General features: G+C 38.5%; 1 protein-coding gene and 1 long non-coding RNA gene across 2 annotated transcripts; one reads left to right on the top strand and one right to left on the bottom strand.

Moving 5' to 3' along the window:
• Positions 1-177: 177 nt before the first annotated feature.
• LOC133725621 (metal tolerance protein C4) lies at positions 178-4,831 on the top strand. Its single transcript, XM_062152955.1, has 13 exons — positions 178-621; positions 708-768; positions 878-1,010; positions 1,143-1,198; positions 1,681-1,795; positions 1,954-2,011; positions 2,116-2,234; positions 3,184-3,303; positions 3,551-3,652; positions 3,736-3,808; positions 4,009-4,076; positions 4,221-4,281; positions 4,368-4,831. The coding sequence occupies exons 1-13, from the start codon at positions 366-368 to the stop codon at positions 4,490-4,492; spliced, it is 1,347 nt and encodes a 448-aa protein (XP_062008939.1). The 5' UTR covers positions 178-365; the 3' UTR covers positions 4,493-4,831.
• Positions 4,832-20,519: 15,688 nt separating this feature from the next.
• LOC133742649 (uncharacterized) lies at positions 20,520-22,477 on the bottom strand. The gene is made up of 2 exons (XR_009862661.1): positions 22,158-22,477; positions 20,520-20,758 (listed from the first exon to the last, which is right to left on the bottom strand). It is a non-coding gene; the product is annotated as an uncharacterized LOC133742649 (long non-coding RNA).
• Positions 22,478-22,798: the final 321 nt, after the last annotated feature.

Raw genomic sequence — 22,798 nt, 5'->3', positions numbered from 1 at the left:
CATCACGCATGTGTAACCTGAATTTGACACGACAAACACAGTTAAAAAACTGTGATATACATGAACTTTTTACAAGAAAATGTTGGTGATATTTTTGGATTAGAATAAAGTATATTCTCTTTTGAACTTTGAAGTTGTAATTCCAAGACTTTTCAAGTATATAGAAGGGAGTATAGAATAGATCCCAAGTCGATCTGGAAACGACACCGCCTATTCCCCAATTTGCCCCCAACTTTTGAACAACACTAAACAGATTTATGAGCAAAGTGGACTCAAACTCACTGAGAATCCAAATGCAAATGACTACATAGAAGAACTGAAGAAGAAGACTCTGCAGATGCAGAGAAAATCGACTTGGTGCAGAGATGAGAACGTCGTCGTTTTCTCTCCTCTCTCGCCTCCGCCACTCCCGCCGCTCCTCCTCCTCCTACTCTAACTCTCTTATTTTCCACTTGGCCCATCAAAACGACGATCGCCGCCCCTCCCAAAACGCGCCGTTTAGGTCCTCCTACTCCACTCACACTCAGCTGCAGCGGCTCTTCTCCTCAGCTGCCTGCTCCAAACGGTTCGTTTTGCTCGACTTGCTTCCTTCCCCCGAGGACGCTGTTAATCACCATCGAAGTAGGTCACTTTTCAATTTGGGTTTTTTCAATTCCTCAATTTTGCCCCAAAAGGTCTGTGCTTTAATTGGGTTTCTATATATGCAGATTTCTTCACCAGAGCTAAACCTGTTAAACAGGTCAAGCTTGAATTCAATGACCAGCACAGGTACCCATCCACTACATTGTTTCAAAGTTTCAATCTTTTTGTATCATAGTTTTAATAATTATTAGCTCTGGTTTGGTTGTTTTGCATTATCAAATGTGCGTTCTACTAGTCAAAGGGCAGTCACAACTGCATTGTGGTGCAACTTCCTAGTGTTTTCGCTCAAGTTCACAGTCTGGTTATCCACCTCCAGCCATGTAATGTTGGCTGAAGTTGTGCATTCCGTTGCTGATTTTGCTAATCAGGTGGGTGATGCTGCTTTGTGTCTATGCTGAATGAAGGTTCTTGTTTTGAATTGTATTGTAGCTTTCACACTTCACTCGATTTAGGTGATCATTGAATGCTAGAGAAACTAATCTGTGTTGATGACATTGTAGGCACTTCTTGCTTATGGGTTGAGTAGCTCAAGGCGTGCACCAGATGCTCTCCACCCGTGAGTCTTTCTAAACCCTAAACCGCGTAAATCTCTATCAGCTTTCAATGTGTAAGAGATAATTTATAGAGAGATACCGTGTCTACTTAAATTATTGTGTCCAAGAAAGCTTCAGAAGGATGGCATCTGTGACCTACAATAAATCTAGTACTTAGTTTAAGTACTTATATAATTTTGGATTTATAAATTTTGGATTAATTTTATAAATTTAGTACTTAGGAACAGTGAATGCCGTAGTATAGTAGTCATGAGCTATGATTGAAAATTGAATACCTGTATACGTACATATCTGTTTAGGCTAAGAATTAGCTTTAATTATCATGGTTCTCTAGTTGTATTTGGTGGATTTTCTTGACAACCTAAACCTCTAGCAAGGCTCTTTGGATCCAAAATCATTTGTCAGCAAAAACATGCAACACTTTTCTGTGTTGGATGAAGAGACTTTTGTTTGAGTGCTGAATTGATTACTTTGATTTTGGCAGTTACGGATACTCCAAGGAAAGATTTGTTTGGTCTTTGATATCTGCTGTTGGTATCTTTTGTCTTGGTTCCGGTGCAACTATAGTTCATGGAGTTCAAAACTTGTGGGTTTCACAGGTAAGTGAATAGTTGAGTTACTTTTTACTATGCCAAAGCCAAACTCCTATGTGGTCTTTTTAATTTTTTTAATATCAGTATCTCCGATTTGTCATTCTTATCCATTGTGTTTGCAATTGCAACCGTGTTCTATTGAATTTGTCCGTGTTTTTCCTCAGCCCCCTCCAAATATTCAATATGCAGCTTTAGTGATTGGTGGTTCGTTTATTATTGAAGGTACAGTCATTGCATCGTGAGGATAATTGCAAGTCCCAAGCATATATTATCTTTGGTTTTGTCTTTTTAAATTCCTCCTTTAACACTCTACATTCATTCTTTAGGCGCTTCTCTTCTTGTTGCCATACAAGCTGTCAAGAAAGGTGCTGCTGCTGAGGGCATGAAATTAAGAGACTATATATGGCGTGGTCATGATCCTACCTCTGTTGCAGTCATGACTGAGGTAATATTCTGAGTCTGTGTTCCTTTATTCCCCATTGGTTGCTGGAACTAGTTTGTTTCCATGATTGTATCCCCTTTGTTGCGGGTCATATATTTCTTTCTTTCACAAAGGATGTTGCCTGAAATATCAAGCCTATTGGGTTCCTAATGCACCAAAAGTACATTAGTTTATGCTTGATGTTTTATTTTATTTTTTATTTTTTATATCTGATAGAATGTTTGCCCTAATTGTTTTAAAGGAGGTCATCTGCTTGAACCATATTGACCTCCGTTGTGCTCAGAGTCCCAGAATTTTCTAATTACATTGCCATGCTTATTGAAGCAAGAAACTATCTCAAACTTAACATGTCAACTCGTTGGAATCAATCCTTCACTAACCTTCATATAACCCTAGACTTATTTGAAGAATGATAAGGTCACTGATCTTGTTTACTGTCCCATTCTCGTTCTGTGTGTTAGTAGCTTTCAAGTAGTAACTTTTTAGCAGGTGATAATAAAATTTCTGATAGGCTATTTTGTGGCAGTATTCTTTTAGGATTGCCTACTGAACGTACATAAATATACCGCATTATGTGAATGATGCATATAATATGATCAGGTTCAATGGGTCAATGAATACTAACCTGGTTTGGTTTCTGCGGCATTAATAAAAGGGTTCAGTTCAAGATGGCAGAAATATAAAGGTTAAGAGAAAGAGATTTAGCATTGTTTAATTCCAGAGAATGTATATCAAGAATGATATGGATAGTGAGGAGAATTGAGAAGGAGGAACCAAGGCATGAGTGTACACTAAATTTTCATCATTTCATCCATAATTTAATTTTCTTTATAAGTGTAACCTTGATTGTGGTGATTGGAGAATATTTGTTTTCACTAACAGACCAGTCACTCTATTTTTATTGTTAAAATTGTACGCATGTATCCTTAATAGTTATATTTCAAATATGCAGGATGGCGCTGCTGTAGCTGGTCTTGCTATTGCTGCAGCATCATTGGTTGCTGTAAATGTCACAGGAAATGGAATTTACGATCCTATAGGTTCAATTGTAGTTGGCAACCTACTTGGAATGGTATGGACTGCTTGTTATTCACAGTTATGTAGATACTGCAAGAGATTAGTATACTTCTGTTCCAAAGAAATGATGTGAATATTTGCAATTGAATGCCAATCTTAAAGTCTTGTGTGGTTACCTGATGCTGGGCATTTTTTCTTTTTGGTCTGCAAATGCTGGCTCTTAGAAACAACAAAATAAAGAAGACTGACTTAAATACACATTACTGCTGTGATTGTTTAACTCTTTTGAATCTATCATGCAGGTGGCTATCTTTCTGATACAAAGGAATCGACATGCTTTAATTGGTAGGGCAATGGATGACTATGATGTAGAGAAGGTTCTTCAGTTCTTGAAAAATGACCCGGTATAAGTATGCTAAATGATAAATTCTTTGTAGTTGCACATCTTCATGTTATCAGCTTATAAATATCACCGATTTTTTAATAGGTTGTAGATTCTTTATATGATTGCAAAAGCGAGGTGATTGGCCCGGGATTCTTCAGATTTAAGGCTGAGATAGGTTACTTTCTTTCTTTCCTTGACTCTTAGTAGAGTAGGTTATCCATAAAGTCTATGTTGCTACAAATCAATTTCTGCCCATATTGTTGTATAAAAAGTATTGGCATATAGTAAATCTTTTTCAAAATCATTAAAAACTATTAAAATGCAGCCTTGGCGGCATTTATTTTCATATAATGATATTTTTCTTTATGCAAACAGATTTCAATGGAGTGGTGGTAGTTCAAAATTATCTCTATAGGACAGGACGTCAAGAATGGGCAAGACAGGTTAATCATCTCTATGGTTCTTTTGTTCCTGAAAATTTTGGCCTGTAGTTTCTTTTGAGCTATTTTACATGTGTACATATTTGCTAAAACTCCCTTGGCGTACTTGCTGTTCTGTACTTACATATTAGAATTGATGATGCACAGTTTCGTGAAGCTGCAAAGGAGAAGGATGATGCTGCTTTGCTGAAAATGATGTCCAATTATGGTATGCATTATGATTTTACTTATATTTATCATTATTTTGGTGATTGAGTTGGAATTTGTGGTTATTGTGACCGTTTCTTATTGCAGGTGAAGAAGTAGTTACAGCCTTGGGAAGTGAGGTTGATAGATTGGAAAAGGAGATTCAAGAGCTTGTTCCTGGTATACGGCATGTCGACATTGAGGCACACAATCCAATAGAGCTGTCCACGTGATCTAAAGATTCTGTTATGTATGGGGTAATATTTGTGCATTCTGTGTTTGCGATCCATTAAATGACAGCAACTTCTTGCAAACTTAGGTGGAAATGTGATATGCAAAAGGTATATATGAACTGTCAATAGTGAAATTGTGATTGGAATACCAGTTTCCTGAATTTTGTTATCATGTAGTCATTCTTTATTCAACAGAGATTACTTGAGTTGTACGTCAATATTGAATACATATTGTAAGGTCTATGTAGAAGTTGCGACTTGTGAGATCCCACGAAGATTAGTTTGCCATTCTTTTGAAAGTAAAAGAGTGTGAATCTAATAGAAAATTATTGGGAGAAACTTACCTGGCATGGTACTATTTTTTCTTTCACTTTTGGCAGATGAGCTTTGATTTGCAAAAATGGATGGTTTGGACGTAAATGATGACTCATTTTTACCAATTAGGGAATTAGCTACAAATGTTCGAGTCATTGGGTATTAAGTCTCGTAGTTTAAGAAAAACAAAGTCAATGAGCTTGAATGTTTATTTCTTTTGACATAAGAGGGTGCGTAAGTTTCAAGATGATTATGTACGATTTGGCTACGATATAGATTGAGATGTTGTGTTTTAGTTATGATTTAGTACAATTAGCAAATTCATTGGTTCTGAAGTTTTACATATATTATTTGTCTTCCATTCTCTTACAGATTTGCAGCTCATCTCTCGATGACAAACTCATCTAATTGTATCTCCCAAATCTCCCTCATGTTCCTTATAAACCCACGAACAAAACAAGCTTCATATGGTTATGGGTTCTTTTACGTTGAAAATATAGATCTGAGAAGAGAAGAAAACCTAACTGAAAGAGTGAGGAGTGATAACATGGATCTGAGGTGTGCCTTTGTTAATTTGTTGTCACCCAAGGTTGATAGAACCATGAAAGCCATGTTGCTCTACATGTATTGAGTTTATATATATATATATATATATTTTTTGTTATGAATCGAGTTTCTAGGGTTAATTTCTGTTATTTGTAGCTAATTCATCGAAGGATTGAGATTACAAATTAGAAAGAAAGTTTATGGGTTTGATCATGTCGTTCGTAGCTAAATTGTAGAAGAGAATATAAGACTACAAATTATGAAGGAAAAAGAAGAGAAGATAGGGGCTACCCAAATTAGATACAAGATACTTTTTGGTGATGAGTCATTCTCATTAAGAGCAGTTGTAACTTTAAGCGTCTGAACATGTCCACTTTTGCAAACGTAAGGAAGAAATGTCCATAACAGAGAGAAAAAGTAGTACCGCCCACAAGTAATTTGGTCTCAAAATTATTCTGTCACTTTTGAACAACTTCCAGGAGTTACAGTTTTGCTGAATAAAGCTCAATACTCTCAAAACATGCAAGTTGTGATCAATCGTACCATTTTATGATCAGAAGTAGGAATAACTCCATATCTCCATACAGATAATATAGGCAGTAAATACTCAAGAGGGTACGTACTTATTCTGGGCTAGAAAGAGACTGGACTGATAACAGAGTGAAAAAGAGAGAGGAGCAGACAAAAATGGTGATGGTCTCGAAGAAAACCAGAGGGCCGATGCTGCAGGCAGTGTTCTTGAAATGGAATCAGGTTTTCATTAACCATGCGAACTGAATTTACCTCATTATCATTAGGTTGGCAACTGGCGGACGCCTTGCATGAACCCAGAAGCTGTTGATTAGTAGAACTGCTTCCATATATGTGTTGCTTATAGATCGAGGAGCTCTATAGTAAAGCTTGCTATTTGCTAATGGATTTTCACGATTGGAAACTTGTAGGCATCAACTATCGCTTCCAACCCAGAAGGAACGCCAAGAGGTCTTGACGTAGTCTTTGCGCGTCTTATCCAATATACAAAGCTTGTGTGCGGTCATACCACGTTAAACACAAACCTGGGTTTCTTCTAAGGAATCTCTTAGAAATAATATTCTTTGACCATAAAGAACAAATACGACGTAAAAGTCCCACCATTCCAGGAAATCCATTTGCTCAATTTTTTTTCTATTATCAGCTTGAGAAACTTCTAAATTCAATAGATGCAATTACCAATTACCAAATACCAATAACTATTATTGAGACAAGCTAGTGTACTAGTGGGTATGAGATACCCTCATTTACAATTATTTGAACAAAAATTTACAAGTATTTGAATCAAAATTACAACATTGAGAACAAAAGTTACCATATTCATTTACACTATTTACATATAATTAAACAAAAATTACAACATTGACAACGAATTTGTTCAAAAGCTTGTAAAAATGTCGTAAGAGGTGTAATTACCATTATTAGAACTAAGATTACAACATTGACAACAAATTTGTTCAAAAACTTGTAAAATGTCGTAAGAGGTGTAATTACCAGTATTAGAACTAAAATTACACAAAGTAGGACTCAAATTACAACTTTGACAACAAAATTTGTTCTCACTTTTGTAAATGTGGGTATGAGATACCCACCACTACACTAGAATTTCCCTTATTATATCAAGTATTTCGCCCATCACCATTTTGTTGGATATTCATGTATACGAAAATGTTCCCCTGGCTGCTGACCAGGGATTGTGTGGTCACTCACCGTGATGAAATCTGTGATGAGAGCTGTCAACCGTCCGATTGAAATCGGACGGTGAGTGACCACACAATCCCTGGTCAGCTGCTGATCAGGGGAACGGGACTGTTCATGGATAATTGTAGAATTTTCGAATAATTATTATTTAGGAAAAAATGACAAATAGTACATGAACTATACATTTATCTTATAGATGGTGCATGAACCTTATTTTTTTGTCACAACCAGTACCTGAACTCTTCAAGTTCTTTTGAAGTGGTACCTAAGCCACATTCGCTCACTAATATGGCACGTGAGGCACACCTGTCTCATTTATTAGGCACATATTTGGTATTTGGGTTCATTAATTGTTTGATTTGAGATAAGACTTTTGAGTTTTTGCTTTATAGATCAAAAATTGAGAAGAAGAAGATAGTGGCTTGGGCCATGATACAGTTAACGATAATACAAATTGTCATCTTTTACCTTGATAAATGAGATAAGTGTGCCTCACGTGTCATTTTTGGCTGGAGTATTGAGCAAATTTGGCTTTAAGTAACTCTAAGAGTTCAAGTACTGGTTATGACAAAAAATAAAGTTTAGACATCATCGATAAGATAGTGGTATAGTTCATGTACTATTTCTTATTTATACCCTTATTATTTAAATATATATATTTTTTTCTTGCGAAGTTCATTATCTTTTTGCTCTAAGATAGACCAGCAGAAAAATAGAAACCGTTTGAATTAGAGTCCTGTATTAACATGACATTGTATAACCAAATCTTATGTCGATTATCATAGACATTAAACTGTGATAAAATATATAGATGAACACAATCATTACAAGTGATTGTGATTTCACATCGTGGTGTCGTATTAAATAGAAGACGTGTTGTGTACTCAAGAATAATCGACCCAGTCAATACGTTGCAATGTTTGAATATAAGTGCATAGGAGGACCCCGCTACAACAGAATAATGGTCCACCGAGGAAACCTTTTGCTGGGGGACATCATATTATTCTACTTGGCTGCTGGTCATTTGTCCGAGCAGCTGTAATCTCCAAAGCAACAACCCACAAGACAATGAAAAAACTGAAGCAATTTCCCGGATAACAAACCTCGAGACTATGGGCGTGAAAATTCATTGCAAAGAACAATCTGGTCTTCGATGTTTTAATGCAGAGACCCTTCTATATATAAATTGGGTGATATGGTTCTATATGCTTGCATGGGCGGTAGAGAATTATAGGAGGGAATAGAAACGTTGAGGGACTTAGACTAAGATATCTGAAAATACAAACTAATAAAAAGGGGGGGACGAAGAGATAGAGATAGAAAATGGGTGTGTTACAAGTGTTTGATCTGCAAGAAAAAGTGAAAGGAAAGAGTGGTGCTGCGTCAGCTTGCCCTTACTGCGCAGGCCCCGTTTTGGCTTGGGACTTTGATGCCGACTTGATCTTTTTCTGTTGTATACCTATTTCCCACAAAACTAAGAGGAAGTTCTACTGCACCATTTGCTCCAGGCGCCTAGTTCCGGTCACTTGATTATCGATAGCAAAATGTAATATTGTATCTACATTGTCATGCGTTGTATCTTTTTTTGGTAATTCGGGCAAGGAAATGTGAGAGTCGAACTCTAGCCATGTAGTATATGCTAAGGATAATATGTTGTATGATCACTATTAGTACACCCATTGTATACCTTTTCACTTCGCCTTCATATCTAATATTCTGTATGGCTCTGTCCTATGGAAGGAGAGTGCCTTGCCAAAATGATACATGATAAATAATGATGTATCATACCCCATTTTAATACATTAAATATACTCAAAATGGTGAGCAAATTGAACTGATAGTCTTGATATCATTTTGTCTTGTGATTGAAAGTTCGTGTAGACTGTGCACGGCTAGCCTGTGTTTAGAGCTAGCTTATTGATGGACCCAGGTATTGTAGAGCTAGCGATTTTACATGAGGCTTTGGGTAGTTACAAACGATATTAGAGCCACCCCCGCATCACTATACACTCGTTGTGGGGATTAATTAATGTAGGCTTCTTGCATGAGTTTCGGCCTTAACGAAAATGCTAGGGATTCATGTGACTGCCCTAGCTAGACATTAATTAAAGGTTTTGAGTGTGAGTGTCATTTCCTGAAATTTGGTTTAAGCTTGCAAGGAGAATGTTCTTGTTGTTTGTTTAGGACAGTAGATTGGCTATAGAAGCTCCTCAAAAGACTTGTGTGTCATTTCGGATACTAAAGGTCAAGCATTTAGAGTTTAGATCGGGTTTCGTATACATAATCACCCCTAGTCACTTTGTTCCCGATTTCAGGGAACCTCTCTCGTTTTTAAAAATTGGTCTCCAAGTCTCCTCAACACCATCAAATAGACAAATAGTGGAACCTATATGTATACTCTTAACTGCCAGGAAGTTTCATTCTTGGTGCCTTGTTGATCACAGTAAGTTCAGATTGATTGAATCAAGGTCAAATACCACCAAACTGATTTGATTCGTTCCAAATTGTTGCCGACTTCAAGGAAACTGCCAAGGGAAAAACTTGTGATCATGGAAAAACTTGTAAACGGTGGATAGCGTATGAATAGATAAAGAACTATAGGGAAAACGACCCTTTTTCATAAAATTACACATGTGCTGGATCATGCATCATAACCCACTCACAACTAAATCATGATCCACAAGTCCAACCTAACATGAGTACGAAACTAAGAATTCAATATGTTTGGTATTCTTCAATATTATTCATCTCCAAATAGGAGGGTTATAAAGAGATACAATAGTAATCCTAATAGGAAAAAATCTCCTACAATTATACAGAATACATAATTTACATGTACAAGGAAAGTAAATATTTATTCTACACTCCCCCTCAAGTTGGTGCATAGATGTCGATCATGTCCAACTTGTCAATTGAGTTATCAAACACTTTCCTTGACACTCCTTTCGTAAGAACATCTACTAAATGATCTTCTGTATACACGAAAGGGAAACAGATAATCTTCCTATCCAGGTTTTCCTTAATGAAATGCCGATCTACTTCTACATGCTTAGTCCGGTCATGCTGTACAGGATTATGAGTAATTTCAATGGCAGATGTGCTATCACAATGCAAGTCCATATGCTTCTTGAGTTTAGAACACAAATCTTTCAACACATTACGAATCCACAACATCTCACAAACTCCATGTGTCATACCTCGAAACTCAGCTTCCGCACTTGACCTAGCAACAACCTTCTTTTTCTTGCTGCGCCAAGTCACAAGGTTTCCTCCAACAAATGTAAAATACCCAGATGTGGACCGACTGTCCATCTTATCACCAGCTCAATCTGCATCTGTGTACCCCACAACTTCCAACTCACCCCTTTTTTCAAACAACAAACCTCTACCGGGTGCCATCTTAAGATATCTCAGAATGCGATACACTGCATCCATATGCTCTTCACTGGGACAATGCATAAATTGACTAACCACACTAACCACATAAGCAATATCAGGTCTAGTATGAGAAAGATAAATGAGCCTCCCTACTAGGCGTTGGTACCTTCCTTTATCTGTTGGAACCTGATCCGGATAGATGGCGAGGTTGTGGTTCATCTCGATCGGTGTCTCAATAGGGTTGCAGTCAAGCATCCCGGTTTCAGCTAACAAGTCAAGTACATACTTACGTTGAGACAAAGAAATTCCCTTTTTAGACCTTGCAACTTTAATTCCAAGAAAGTACTTCAACTGCCCAATTAAGGTCCTTCATCTCAAACTCCTTAGAAAGATACTTCTGTATAGCCTCCATCTCTTTTAGATCATCCCCTGTGACAATCATATCATCAACATATACTATCAGTGCAGTAATCTTACCCCGGCTACGCTTGATGAACAAGGTATGATCCGAGTTGCTTTGTCTGTATCCAAACATCTTCATAGACTTGGAGAATCTTCCAAACTAAGCTCTAGGGGACTGCTTCAAACCATACAGAGACTTTTTCAACTTACAAACCTTGCCAGTATCGCAAGGCATATTTTTGACCCCTGGCTGCATGTCCATATACACTTCTTCCTCCAAGTTTCCATTGAGGAAAGCATTCTTTACATCAAACTGATGTAGAGGCCAATCTTTCGTTGCTGCAAGTGAAATTAAGATTCGAACAGTATTGATCTTTTCTACAGGGGCAAACGTCTCTTCATAATCAATTCCATAGCGCTGGGTATATCCTTTGGCAACTAATCGTGCTTTGTACCTGTCAATGCTTCCATCAGCTTTAAGTTTTACAGTAAACACCCATCGACCCCAGATGATTTCCTAGACTCAATATTATCTACCCCAAATGATTCATTCGAAATTAAAGGTACCTGAGGAGGAACATTCGCATCGGATTCTTCAGTTGACGGTGTAGAGAGGGGGAAGAACTCTGATAGATGATGACGCATTGAGGCGGCGTCATCAATTTCCTCGCGCGTATTGTCTTCACTTTGGGAATGCTCACTGATGGAGCTAGACATTGGTCCTACGGCTTCACTACTATTTTCGCAGGTGGAGGACCCCAAGGCTGCACCATCTCTTACTTTTCCACTTTCTTCATCATCTTTTTCTTTTCCACTTTGTTTTCTCACGGCAACTTCATGGTCTCTTTGGCAGATGGAGGGCCCATGGCAACAACCTTGTCTCTTTGGCATGTGGAGGGCCCCATGGCAGCAGTCTCCTTTTCTTTTTCGTTTCCTTCTGTTGTATCCTTTTCTTTTTTGTTTCCTACAGCCCCAGTTTCTGTTGTATTTTCAGTTGGAGAATTCCCCACTCCAAATCGTGATTCTAAAGCTTTAAATTCTTCAAATGCAAATAAATCTCGAGGATTTCCTTCACAACCTCTCTCCCCCTGAAGGGAAGACTCCGAACCTCCCCATGAATAATAAGACTCGGATTCACGAAACGAAACATCAAGAGAGACATGTATAGTGCCAGTAAGTGGATCATAACAGCGATAACTCTTTTGGAATTCAGCATAACCAACAAATATACACTTACGGGCACGGGGATTAAGCTTGCTGCGTTGAGGCTTGGGAATATGAACATAGACTACGCAGCCAAACACGCGAGGCTCAAGGTTTGGTAACGACAGAAGTGAAAGAAGTTTATGAAGTTGCTGCTGAGGATTTTGAAATTCAATCACCCAATAAGGAGTACGATTAATAAGGTAGGCAGGGGACTTCACAGCTTCTCCCCAATACTCACGAGGTACATGCATGCCAAACAAGGAGGCCTGCACAACTTCAAGTAACTGTCGATTCTTCCTTTCTGCCAATCCATTATGTTAAGGGGTATATGAATTCGAGGTCTGATGTCGAATTCCATGAGATTGCATAAACTCCTGCATAGGGCCATTAACATATTCTCCTCCATTGTCAGATTGGAAAACTCGAATAGCTTGTTGGTACTGTGTAGACACCATCTTGTGAAAGTCTTTGAACATGGAACACACATCACTCTTTTTCTTCAATAGTGACACCCAAGTCATATGAGTACAATCATCAATAAAAGTTACATAATATCAAGCTCCAAAAAGAGAAGGGATCTTGGCAGGACCTCAGACATCAGAATGAATTTTCATAAACGGGATGGGACTTTTATTAAAACTAGGTGAATATGGAATTCGATGACTCTCAGCCAGTTCACATACATCACAACAAAAATCTGAATCACTAACAACCGAAAACAAATGAGGTTGCAGTTTCTTAAGATAACTAAAAGATAGATGACCCAAACGACGATGCCACAGCCATACTGTTGCCTTAGCATTCTCTACTCCATTGACCTGATTCACTTGTCCCAACAACTGTTGCTCTCCACTTTCTGTCAGATCCAAGTAGTAGAGTTTCCCCTTTCTAACACCATAACTAAGAATCCGCCGAGTCAAAATGTCTTGAAACACACAAAAAGAGGGATAAAAGGTCACAATACATGCTAGTGCTAGAATAATTTGGCCGACACAGAATCAAGGGTTAATGTGTTAGATAGGACAACAGAGCCTTCTCCGGTAACCGGAGTGGGAGTATCATTAGCAGTAGAAACAATATTTTGAGAGGAGGGTTTCAACGTTTTAAAAGGCTAGGATCTTTAGTCATATGGTCAGATGCACCTATTTCAATTATCCAAGAACTATTCATAGATACCTTACCCTTCATACTTGATTCCGCTACATTAGCGGAGGCATTAGATGGTTGCTCTTCCTTTGTAGTAGCTATGGCAGCTTTTCCGAGGTTCTTTCGCGGTTTCTTGGTGAAATCCCACCAATCAGGGTAGCCATTTACTTCATAGCACCGTTGCTTGCTATGACCCACATCTCCACAGATCGGACACTTTGTATTTGCATATGGATTTGTTTTACCCAGAGGGCGGCGTTGTGGAGGAGTTGAGAAGCCTGGAGGAGCATTAGATGGTCCCTGTTTGCGTTGGACAGCCATGACAAAGGACTCAGAGGCATGTCCCATTGCCTGCCTATCAGAATGCACCTTTCGAACATAGGCATAGCTAGCTTTGTTCCAAGTCAAATTTTGCGCAAGATCTCACCACGGACTTGATCATACTCTGAATCGAGTCCACTAATAAACATGTGAACTCCCATTCGTGCCATGGCAGTAGTCTCTTGAACAACAGCAGCCACTGTGTTATTTTGGGAAGCCATACGCTGATCAATCTCTTGAAACATTCCCACCAATTCATTGTAGTAGGTAGGAAGAGTCCCGCCATTCTGTTTCGCCCCAAAGCACTTCTTGTTTAATTCGAAAATCCTAGTTTCATCAGAATCATCATAAAAAGTCTTCTCAACTGCTTCCCAAACATCTTTAGCTGTTGGGAGTCGGATATACCGATTCATAAGTGACGGCTCCATGGAATCAATAAACCAACTCTTCAATTTTTCATTGTCTATGACCCAAACTTCAAATTCAGGGGAGTTCTCATTTGGTGCAGCTCTGGCTCCAGTGAGGTAGCCAACCTTTCCTCATGCTCCAATCCTCATCTTCATAAGAGGTGCCTGTTGGATCATAATTCATATACATATTTGTCCCCTAAAACATGGAAATTACTTGTTCTAAAGTTCAAATTTAATGTTGACTAATCCAATTTCATTATTTCCCTAATCTTGTAGTTTTGCTTAATCTTTGTGTTTATTTATATATATATTTATTGTTTTCCTTATCATGGTAGGAAATGATGGAGAAGAATGGAAATGCACTAAAAAGTCAACCTTAGAACATTTTCTTACTCCGGCTAGGAGAAAGTGAGCTAGACAAGGAAGAAGGAGCGGCCGCCTGACCAAATGAACTCCAAATGAGCTGAAACTCTCCAGATCTATTTTAGACATCCTAAGAAACATTTCTTATGAAGAGTGCAAGAGCCAGATAGAAGTGGAAGGCCTTCAAACAGTCAGTCCAATTTACTGAAAAAGGAAAACTGGAAAACCTGACCTGTACGTATTTCAGAAGCATTTACGGCCGAACCACAGTGAATTTAACTCTGCAATTTTACCAGGATGATCTCAACTCATGGAGGAACATTTTATATGAAGAAGTCAGAGGCCCATTCCGAATTCTTGGTGGAGATATAATTGAAGGAATAAAGGAGCAGAAAGTGAACCCATAATATCCATACTCCACCTCCATACTTCCACTATCATACTCCACCTCATTATTTCTACTTTCACCCATACTTCCACTATCATATTCCTCTTTCTCTTCTCTATATAAACATCCCTTCATCACACTCATCCAACTACCAATTCCACCCCATTACATCTTCTTTCTCTCTTCATCTCCTTCATAAAACCTCATTTACCACCACCACAATCTGCATCATCTTTTCCATCTACCCATTCCATTTCATAGACAAAAAGCTTCACTACTCCACCATTTCACCACTTGGTCATCTCTACATCTCATATTCCATCATCAACCTTTGAAGAAGAAGGAGAGGAGTCTAGCATCACTTGAGGAATCATCATCACCATCACCATTTTCACCATGTCAATGCCTTCATGAGTTCATCTACACCATCCTCAACTTGATTATCACTAGTCCCTTCTCTATCTCTACTTTTTAGTTTGACGTTCATAAACATGTTGAAGCTTATGTATTTGATTATGAGTGAGTAGTTAGTTTGTTGGGGCTAGGGTTGAAAGCCCTAGCCAAACTTGTAATGTATTGATGTTGGAGTCTTATTTGATGCATTTTCCATGATCATCTTCACATGCTAATTCAAGAAGTGAATGCTTGTATTTAAATCTAGCTAATTTGAATACTTTGCATTTGTCATTACATGAACAATGTTTAGAGAATAGCTAGCTTTAGACATTGAAAGCATGATAGCACACTAGGTGTGTATGTGAGGGTAGTGAGTTAAAATCACCTAGATCTAGGATTGGTTTGCTTGCTTGATTATCTAAACTCAAATCTTTATGCATCTAGGAGCAAGGAATTGATACTTATCCGGTAATATAACTTGTTTTTGGGTAGTTAGTTTCGCACTTATCCGGTGGAAATTGATAAAATAAAAGGAGTTTAGGCCTTAGTAGTCTTATCCGGATGCTAAGAGGGTAATTGGATATTTGGGATTTTGCATTACTTATAGTTTGAACATCAATGCATGCAAGGGAGGCTATGGTGAACAACCTAAAGCTCTAACTTCCATCAATTTTATCACATCTCATTTAACATAGCCTAGTTTACATTTCAAGTTTCATTTTGTGTTAATTTGATTCGAAACCATTTTCAAAGCCAAAAATCAAACCACTACACCATCTTGCATATATTCACCATGAACTTTGGTTCACTTGTGAGCTCTTGTTTATGACTTGTACATTTGCATATTCATTTAGCATCCTCTAGGTTTTCCTTAGCTAGAGTGGATTTTCCAATCCCCTGGGTACGATATCCCCTACTCATAATCCCTACACTATAACTTGACCCTTATACTTGAGGGTGGCTATTTGGCTAACAAGTTTTTGGCGCCGTTGCCGGGGATTGGAGTAAAATCCGATTCCTAGCTCGGTTTGTCTTCGGGTGGCTAGAATTTTACCTTTTTTTGTGTTTCAACATGTGTTCTTATATTTTCTTTGTTTTGTTAATTTTTGTGGTAGTCACCTTATTTTCGAATTTGTGGTAAGTACTTTGATAAGTAAATTAGTAAATTGTGGTAAGAAGAATATAAATTGTGAGCTTGTTGAAAATAAAAAAAGAATTAATCTTGCCTATTTGCTATTTGCTTATTACTTATTGCAATTTCACTTTCTAGTTGCAAAATTAAATATTTGATAGTTAGATTTATTTCTTTTGGATTAGAAGTTGGTAGAAATTTGAAAAAAAAAAAAAAATAAATAAATATAAAAAAAAAGTGTGTTAGTATTTTAATTGTAAGTTGTAAAATGAGAGGAATAGGTGAAGTCTCTTTTGTTAATATTGGCCTAAACTCCTTATTGGTACCTAATTCAGGTCCCTTAAGGTTGAGGGCGGTCTTTATTAACACTTGTTAAACTGTCTTCACACTTATGACATTTTTCATCTTAGTAAGTATAGCCTATGTGGAATGGTGTCTAGGAAGGGGACAACGTTCATGACGGGTTTTTTTGGATCCAGAAGTGCTTGCAAATGGGCCTAAACCACTATGTGGGAGTAGCTCATGCCAAAATGGATTCTACCTCTCGTGATCGCCCTCCCCTACCTGGCCATTTCAGTAAGGTTGCCCAAAGGATGCTAAAGGGAATTTGTGTCTAGGCGACTATACTTGGACTGCATGTCCACTTGATTTACCGCTTGGAATTAGATTCGATATTAACAATATTTATAAAAATAAAAATAAAAAAATAATAAAAAAAGGGTCGCATTTATATATATATTTTTTTTGGCGCTAAATTTTTGTTTATACCTTGCATTTTATTTTAATTCTAGTTATTTATATCCTTCACTTTGTGTGTTCTTTAGGTGTGTATGAATCTTATAGCTCAATCAAGTGAAGAGCATTCATCTCCTCCAAACACACCAAGTGACGATCAAGACTATATCATTCAAGAGGATAGTGGTGAAGAAGAACCTCGTCCCATCGGTCCACCCACTCTACTTCAATACGTTGATCAAAGAGCACAGGAGTTGTTAAGGCAACTAAGGGAGGAGTGTCCTGAACTAAAAATGGGTGATGAACCAAGGCCATTGAAGGACTACACCGTTCCTACTTTCACAAATCATCCAAGTTGTAGTTGGATTCATTCAAGGCAATGCCTGTTGGAAACGGATTCAAATTTGCTCACCACCAATATTTTTGTGGTGATACCACCACTCAATATAAAACTGCCATGTGTTATAAAACATAATTATAGTTAGGGATAATGATCACTTACCCATTTTCAGCTTAAAAATTGCCCACTTACTCCACTAAGAGTTTTTTAACCCCATTTACCCGATCTAACATCCATTGACAGTTTTGCCCCTATTTTAATCAATAAATTACATCTCTCTCTCTCTCTCAGACTCCCTCTCTCTCCGATCTATTTTCTCTCTCCTCCCCCCTCACCGATCTCTCTCTCTCTCTCTCTCTCCCCCATCCTTGTTCACTCAGGCATCGATGCTGCACCGGATCGCGTCGACGCTTAATCGCCGGGGCAGGGAAGGGGACGCTCTGTTCTGGATCGATTTTGCTGCACAGTTCGAATCATGGTTGGCTCGTCGGCGGCAAGGAGACGATCTGAAAGATTCTTCAATTAGACCTGGTAGGTGCGCGGCAGCCGGAGTAGAGTAGCGAAGACGACGAAGCACTTGAAGAAGACGATGCCGGAGTCGAACACTCGGTTCGCAATCTCGGACCGGGGAGAAACGGGTCCTGCTTGTATTGCTAGTGGGCTTCGGATTTGGTCTGGGTTTGGGAAATTCAAGCTTTGGAAATTGTCTGTTGCTTGGCCATGTCCCAAATTCTCTGAAATTCTATTGCAGCAGCAGTGGGTGGAGGGGGGTGGGATGCTGGTGTGCCCGCAGGCATCAAGGCTGGGAAGGTAGTGGGCTGGGATGAGCCTGGGCTGCAGGCGAGGAGGATTTTTTTTTTTTTTTTTTTTTTTTCGGGTCTGATAGAGGAGAGAGAGTTGGAAACCAATTTACTAATAAAGATAGTGTAATTGGCTTTTCTTGGGGTCTATTGGGCGGCAATGATATGATTATTGAGGGCAATAATATGATTATTGGAGGGTAATAATATGATTATTGGGAGGCAATAATATGATTATTAGGAGCCAATAATATGTTTATTGGGGGAAAATAATATGATTATTTATTTGGATAAACCTACTAAAACATTCAAAATTAAAAACATCTTCATTTTCACTAATTATTGATCCCTAATGAACTTATTATTGGGGGGCAATAATATGATTATTGGGGGGCAATAATTTGGTTACTGGGTATTTCAGATGCCGGAATCCGGTCACCAGTCCGGTATCCGGTGACCATTGGCCGGATTCCGGCAAGGTTTCCAATGACTTCTCTCTCTAAGTGACAAAGAAAGAGAGGACAAAAATGTCCCAAAAATAAATAAAAAGAAATAAAAAAATAATTAATTGGGTATTAGGGAAATGATCTCTTAGAGTGTTTGGGTAAATGGACAATCTCTTAGAGTGTTTGGGTAAGTGGGCAATTTTTATCCTAAAATTGTGTAAATGGTCATTATCCCTTATAGTTAATCATGATGTTTTATTAAAAAAATATAATTTAAGTATTCAATTAATTCTAAATGACGTGGCAAGTTTTAATAGGATAGTAATATCACCACAAAATAAAAGTTGTGAGCAAATTTAAATCCGTTGGAAACGCTAAATTATCTTGAGCAGTGGTATGATAATGATTGATGATTGGAGGCATATTGTGGAGTGCAAGGGTGGCAGCATCATATTCCATTGGGCAGAAGTGGGGCCTGCATGTGACCAAAAAAGGAGGGATGATTGTAGTAAGGCTTGTCGGCTAGGCCTAAATTAATAGATGTGGTGATGTAGACTTGTCCCCACGTGATGCTTCTATGCTGCAGCTTTCAATGTAAAAGCAATTTCAACTTCAAGATGGTTTTGTGGTGATGGGTAGTAGAAGAAAAAACAAATCTAAATTGATTAGGTGATTTGTGAAGTTCTTCGAGATTCGGGTTTCGAGTTTCAAAGGAATACAGGGATTGAACCTGCACTGATACCAAGTAGAAATTAAGAGTTCAATATGTTTGGTTTCCTTTAATATTATTCATCTCCAAATGAGAGAGTTATAAAGAGATACAAGAGTAATCTTAATAGGAAAAAAATCTCCTACAATTATACAGAATACATAATCTACATGTACAAGAAAAGTAAATATTTACAGAATATTCTACAACATAGGAACACATATTTTAGTTGTTAAAAACGACTCTTTGCAATGACGTACTCTATTCTTACCTAAGGGAAATGCTATATACACACGCAGCTGAGTGTGTGTTAGCCACACTCAGCCATGTGTCACTTTTTCATTTGACACAGGAATAAATCAGTCAACCCACTTCTCTCTCCTCATGTGCATGTTTTTGGGTCAATTTTACCCCGTCTCACAACCAACTCTCCTCCACCACCACTCCCTCCGACTTCCATTTTTGATCCAAAAAATTCCACCATGAATTCCGATCTGGGTCTCAGATCTAACCACCTAGATAGCTCAACGATCAAAAGAACAAAACCTCCTCCTTCTCCACCACCTCGTAGCCATCCAAACCCGCCTGGCAACCCAACAATATCTCATGGACCCACCACCTCGCTTCGGCGCCCCATACGCCTCTCAACGACCCAACTTCCATGGTCGGAGAAGGGAGATGACCACCAGCACCACCTCCGTGAGCTTCGCCGTCACCACCTTTATGGGGATTTGATAATTCAATGAGAGCATTGCAAATACTGAAATTTGGGATTTAGGAAAGATGAAATACGATTGGGTTCTTCTTGCTTAAAGAGTAGGCACAAAATTAGAAGAGAGAAAGCAAGGAAAGATGAAATAAGAGAGATCTGTTGCTGGTTTATTTCTCTAACAAATGAAAAAGTGACACTTGGCTGAGTGTGGCTAACACACACTCAGCTGCGTGTGTATATAGCATTCCCCAATTCCCAAGTCTAGGAATACAATTATAAAAACGAAGGGTAAGGTGATCAACCTAATTCATTTTTAATGAACAAAAAATCATTTCACTAACCACTTTACAGCCACTAATACTAGTTCAGTCCCCTCCATTGCAGGTGCTATTACCCCAAAACTTACTAATAAAATTACGTACGGTGGGGTACCTAGAAGCTATAACCAGGGCAAACTTACACCTCCAAATCAGTGCCAAGGCACCAAACTGCCTTGTTGACTTTTCTATTGCCACCTTTTGCTTAAATCAGTACCAATATAAAACCAATACTGTTGGAGGCAAAATTGTAGAACTATATGAAGAAGAAAAAGTGCCATCTGGCACAATGTACTCAAATGTATTCTACAGCATATTATATAAAAAAAAAATTAACTACAAAATCAAATAAAAACATCTATCGAAGAAATTAAGCATCACGTTCCTCCATGGATGCAACTTGAACTCTGAAGTTACATGGTTGCAGCCACAAAGTTCTCTTTCTATTGCTTTAAAGACTGCCCCTGTAATGCCTGGAAATCAAAAGCTGTCAACATAACTATCCTCATGTAATTGCATGTGAAAAACAGTACATTGAATAAAATACAAACAGAAAATTGCAAAATAAATCCATACAATATGATGCGATAGATTCAGTTTCAACTTCAACTTTGAAACAAAGAGATGCAGTATGACAATAGCAATCCAAAGCGCGCGCGCATATATAGAGCTGAAGCTTCCATCTTAAGGAAGGTTAATTAGCAATTTTTTGTAAAACTATTACGCTTAGAAGCTTATACTGAATTTGAAAGACACATTACGAAAACAGGACTTTTGTGCAGGGATATATACAATCCTAACATTAGCGATGTCAGACCCATTGCCTCCAACTTCAACGTCATACAACGCCCAATTTTTTCAAGAATGTAAAGCCTGAATACAAAAAGAACATAATACTATTCCTCCGATCCCTTTTACACCATTAACAGAAGATCAAGAATTATGTTCCATGTACTGTACAAAAAAAAAAAAAAAAGGAAAAATTTCAGTTTACTACCCTGTGGTTTGCACTCAACATCATGTTAGTTCATGCCCTTTCAATTTGATCAGCAACACCCCCATGCTTTCAATTTCAATCAGCCATGCCTAAATTTTTCCGAGACATCCCAATCGGACGTTAAGTGGTGAGCTGGCAGCGACAAAATCAGCGAGTGGGCCGACAGAAAGGGGTAAACTCGACATTCCACTTAATTTCCACCCAACTCAAAAAACAAACAAAACAAACAAAACAAAAAAACCCAAATTTCCACCCAAACTCATAACATCCGAAATTTCCACTCAAACCAAATTAAAAAATTACAATTAACAACTATAAATTTAAGCTTGCTAATCATCTCAGACCAAACAAAAAAGCTAATAATCATAGATCAATTATGCAACATAGTTGGAACAAGAAGAGATAGAGAGAAATGGGTGGGACTGCTATGATATATATGGGCTTTGGCAGAAAGACTCAGAGCCAAGAAGGTGCAGAAGAACAGATGGTAAAAAGTGGAGGTGTTCAAATGAAGCATACCCAGATTTCAAGTACTGTGAGAGGCATATACACCAAGCAATTCTCATGAACCAACTAGGAACAAATTAGAGTTTCAAAAATTTGAATTGAGGTATACGGTGAAGAACCCATATTAGGTGTAGAAGATGGCTATATCTGACAAAATTCAAACAACCCAAATCCAAATGAACAGCACAGAGCATAGAAGTGTTCAATTTCCTTTCGATTAAAGGACACACATCGAGAGAAATCCTTGAACTCAATAGCAATTCACGACCAACAAAAATGACCCAATAACAATTACCCAAATCAAGCAATTACCGCCATGAAAAAAACAGAAACAAAATTATCCAAGTGGAAGTCAGAGTCGCTCGAACCTGAGTTTCTCAGCTCCATCATCTTCATCGGAGTCGAAGTCGAAGTCGGTGAATGAACCGTAGAGAAATCAAAGACACAATCTTTGCTGACCCATCTTGGATTTCCACCTCATTCGAATCAAGAAAACTAATCAAGCTTGGAGATTTCCGAGGGGCTTCCGGCTAGGAGATCGAACTTGGCAACGAATCAAGCTCTCGTGCGCCAGAGCTTGGACGTCGTCTACACTGTAGAGCACGGAGTTGAAGATGGTGGCTCCGACGCCGAGATCAAAAGTGGCGCGTGCAAGGTTGGTGAGGAAGGAGATGGCAGCTTGGTTACTTCCCATTAGGGGTGGGCTCGGGTCGGGTCGGGCCCGAAATTTGGTGAGACCGAGACCGAGCCCGAAACAATCGGGCTGGGCCGGTTCGGGCTTTTTCAAGAATGGAAACTGACAGAAACCGACCCCAAACGGGCCGGTTCGGTCTTCGGGCTTTTCGGGTCCAAAATCCAGTTTCCCAACTTTATGCAAAATACACACAAAATTGGGTGAGAGGCGAGGTTTGAACCCTCGACCTCTTGGACGGACACCTTGCTCCCAACCTCTGGAGCACATGATGCTCTCTGTCTATCATGTTCAACGTTTGTATGTATTTTGTCCTAA

This window comes from Rosa rugosa, chromosome 1, assembly GCF_958449725.1.
Source record: "Rosa rugosa chromosome 1, drRosRugo1.1, whole genome shotgun sequence".
Lineage (NCBI taxonomy): Eukaryota > Viridiplantae > Streptophyta > Magnoliopsida > Rosales > Rosaceae > Rosa > Rosa rugosa.
This window is presented reverse-complemented; position numbering and strand designations above follow the sequence as displayed.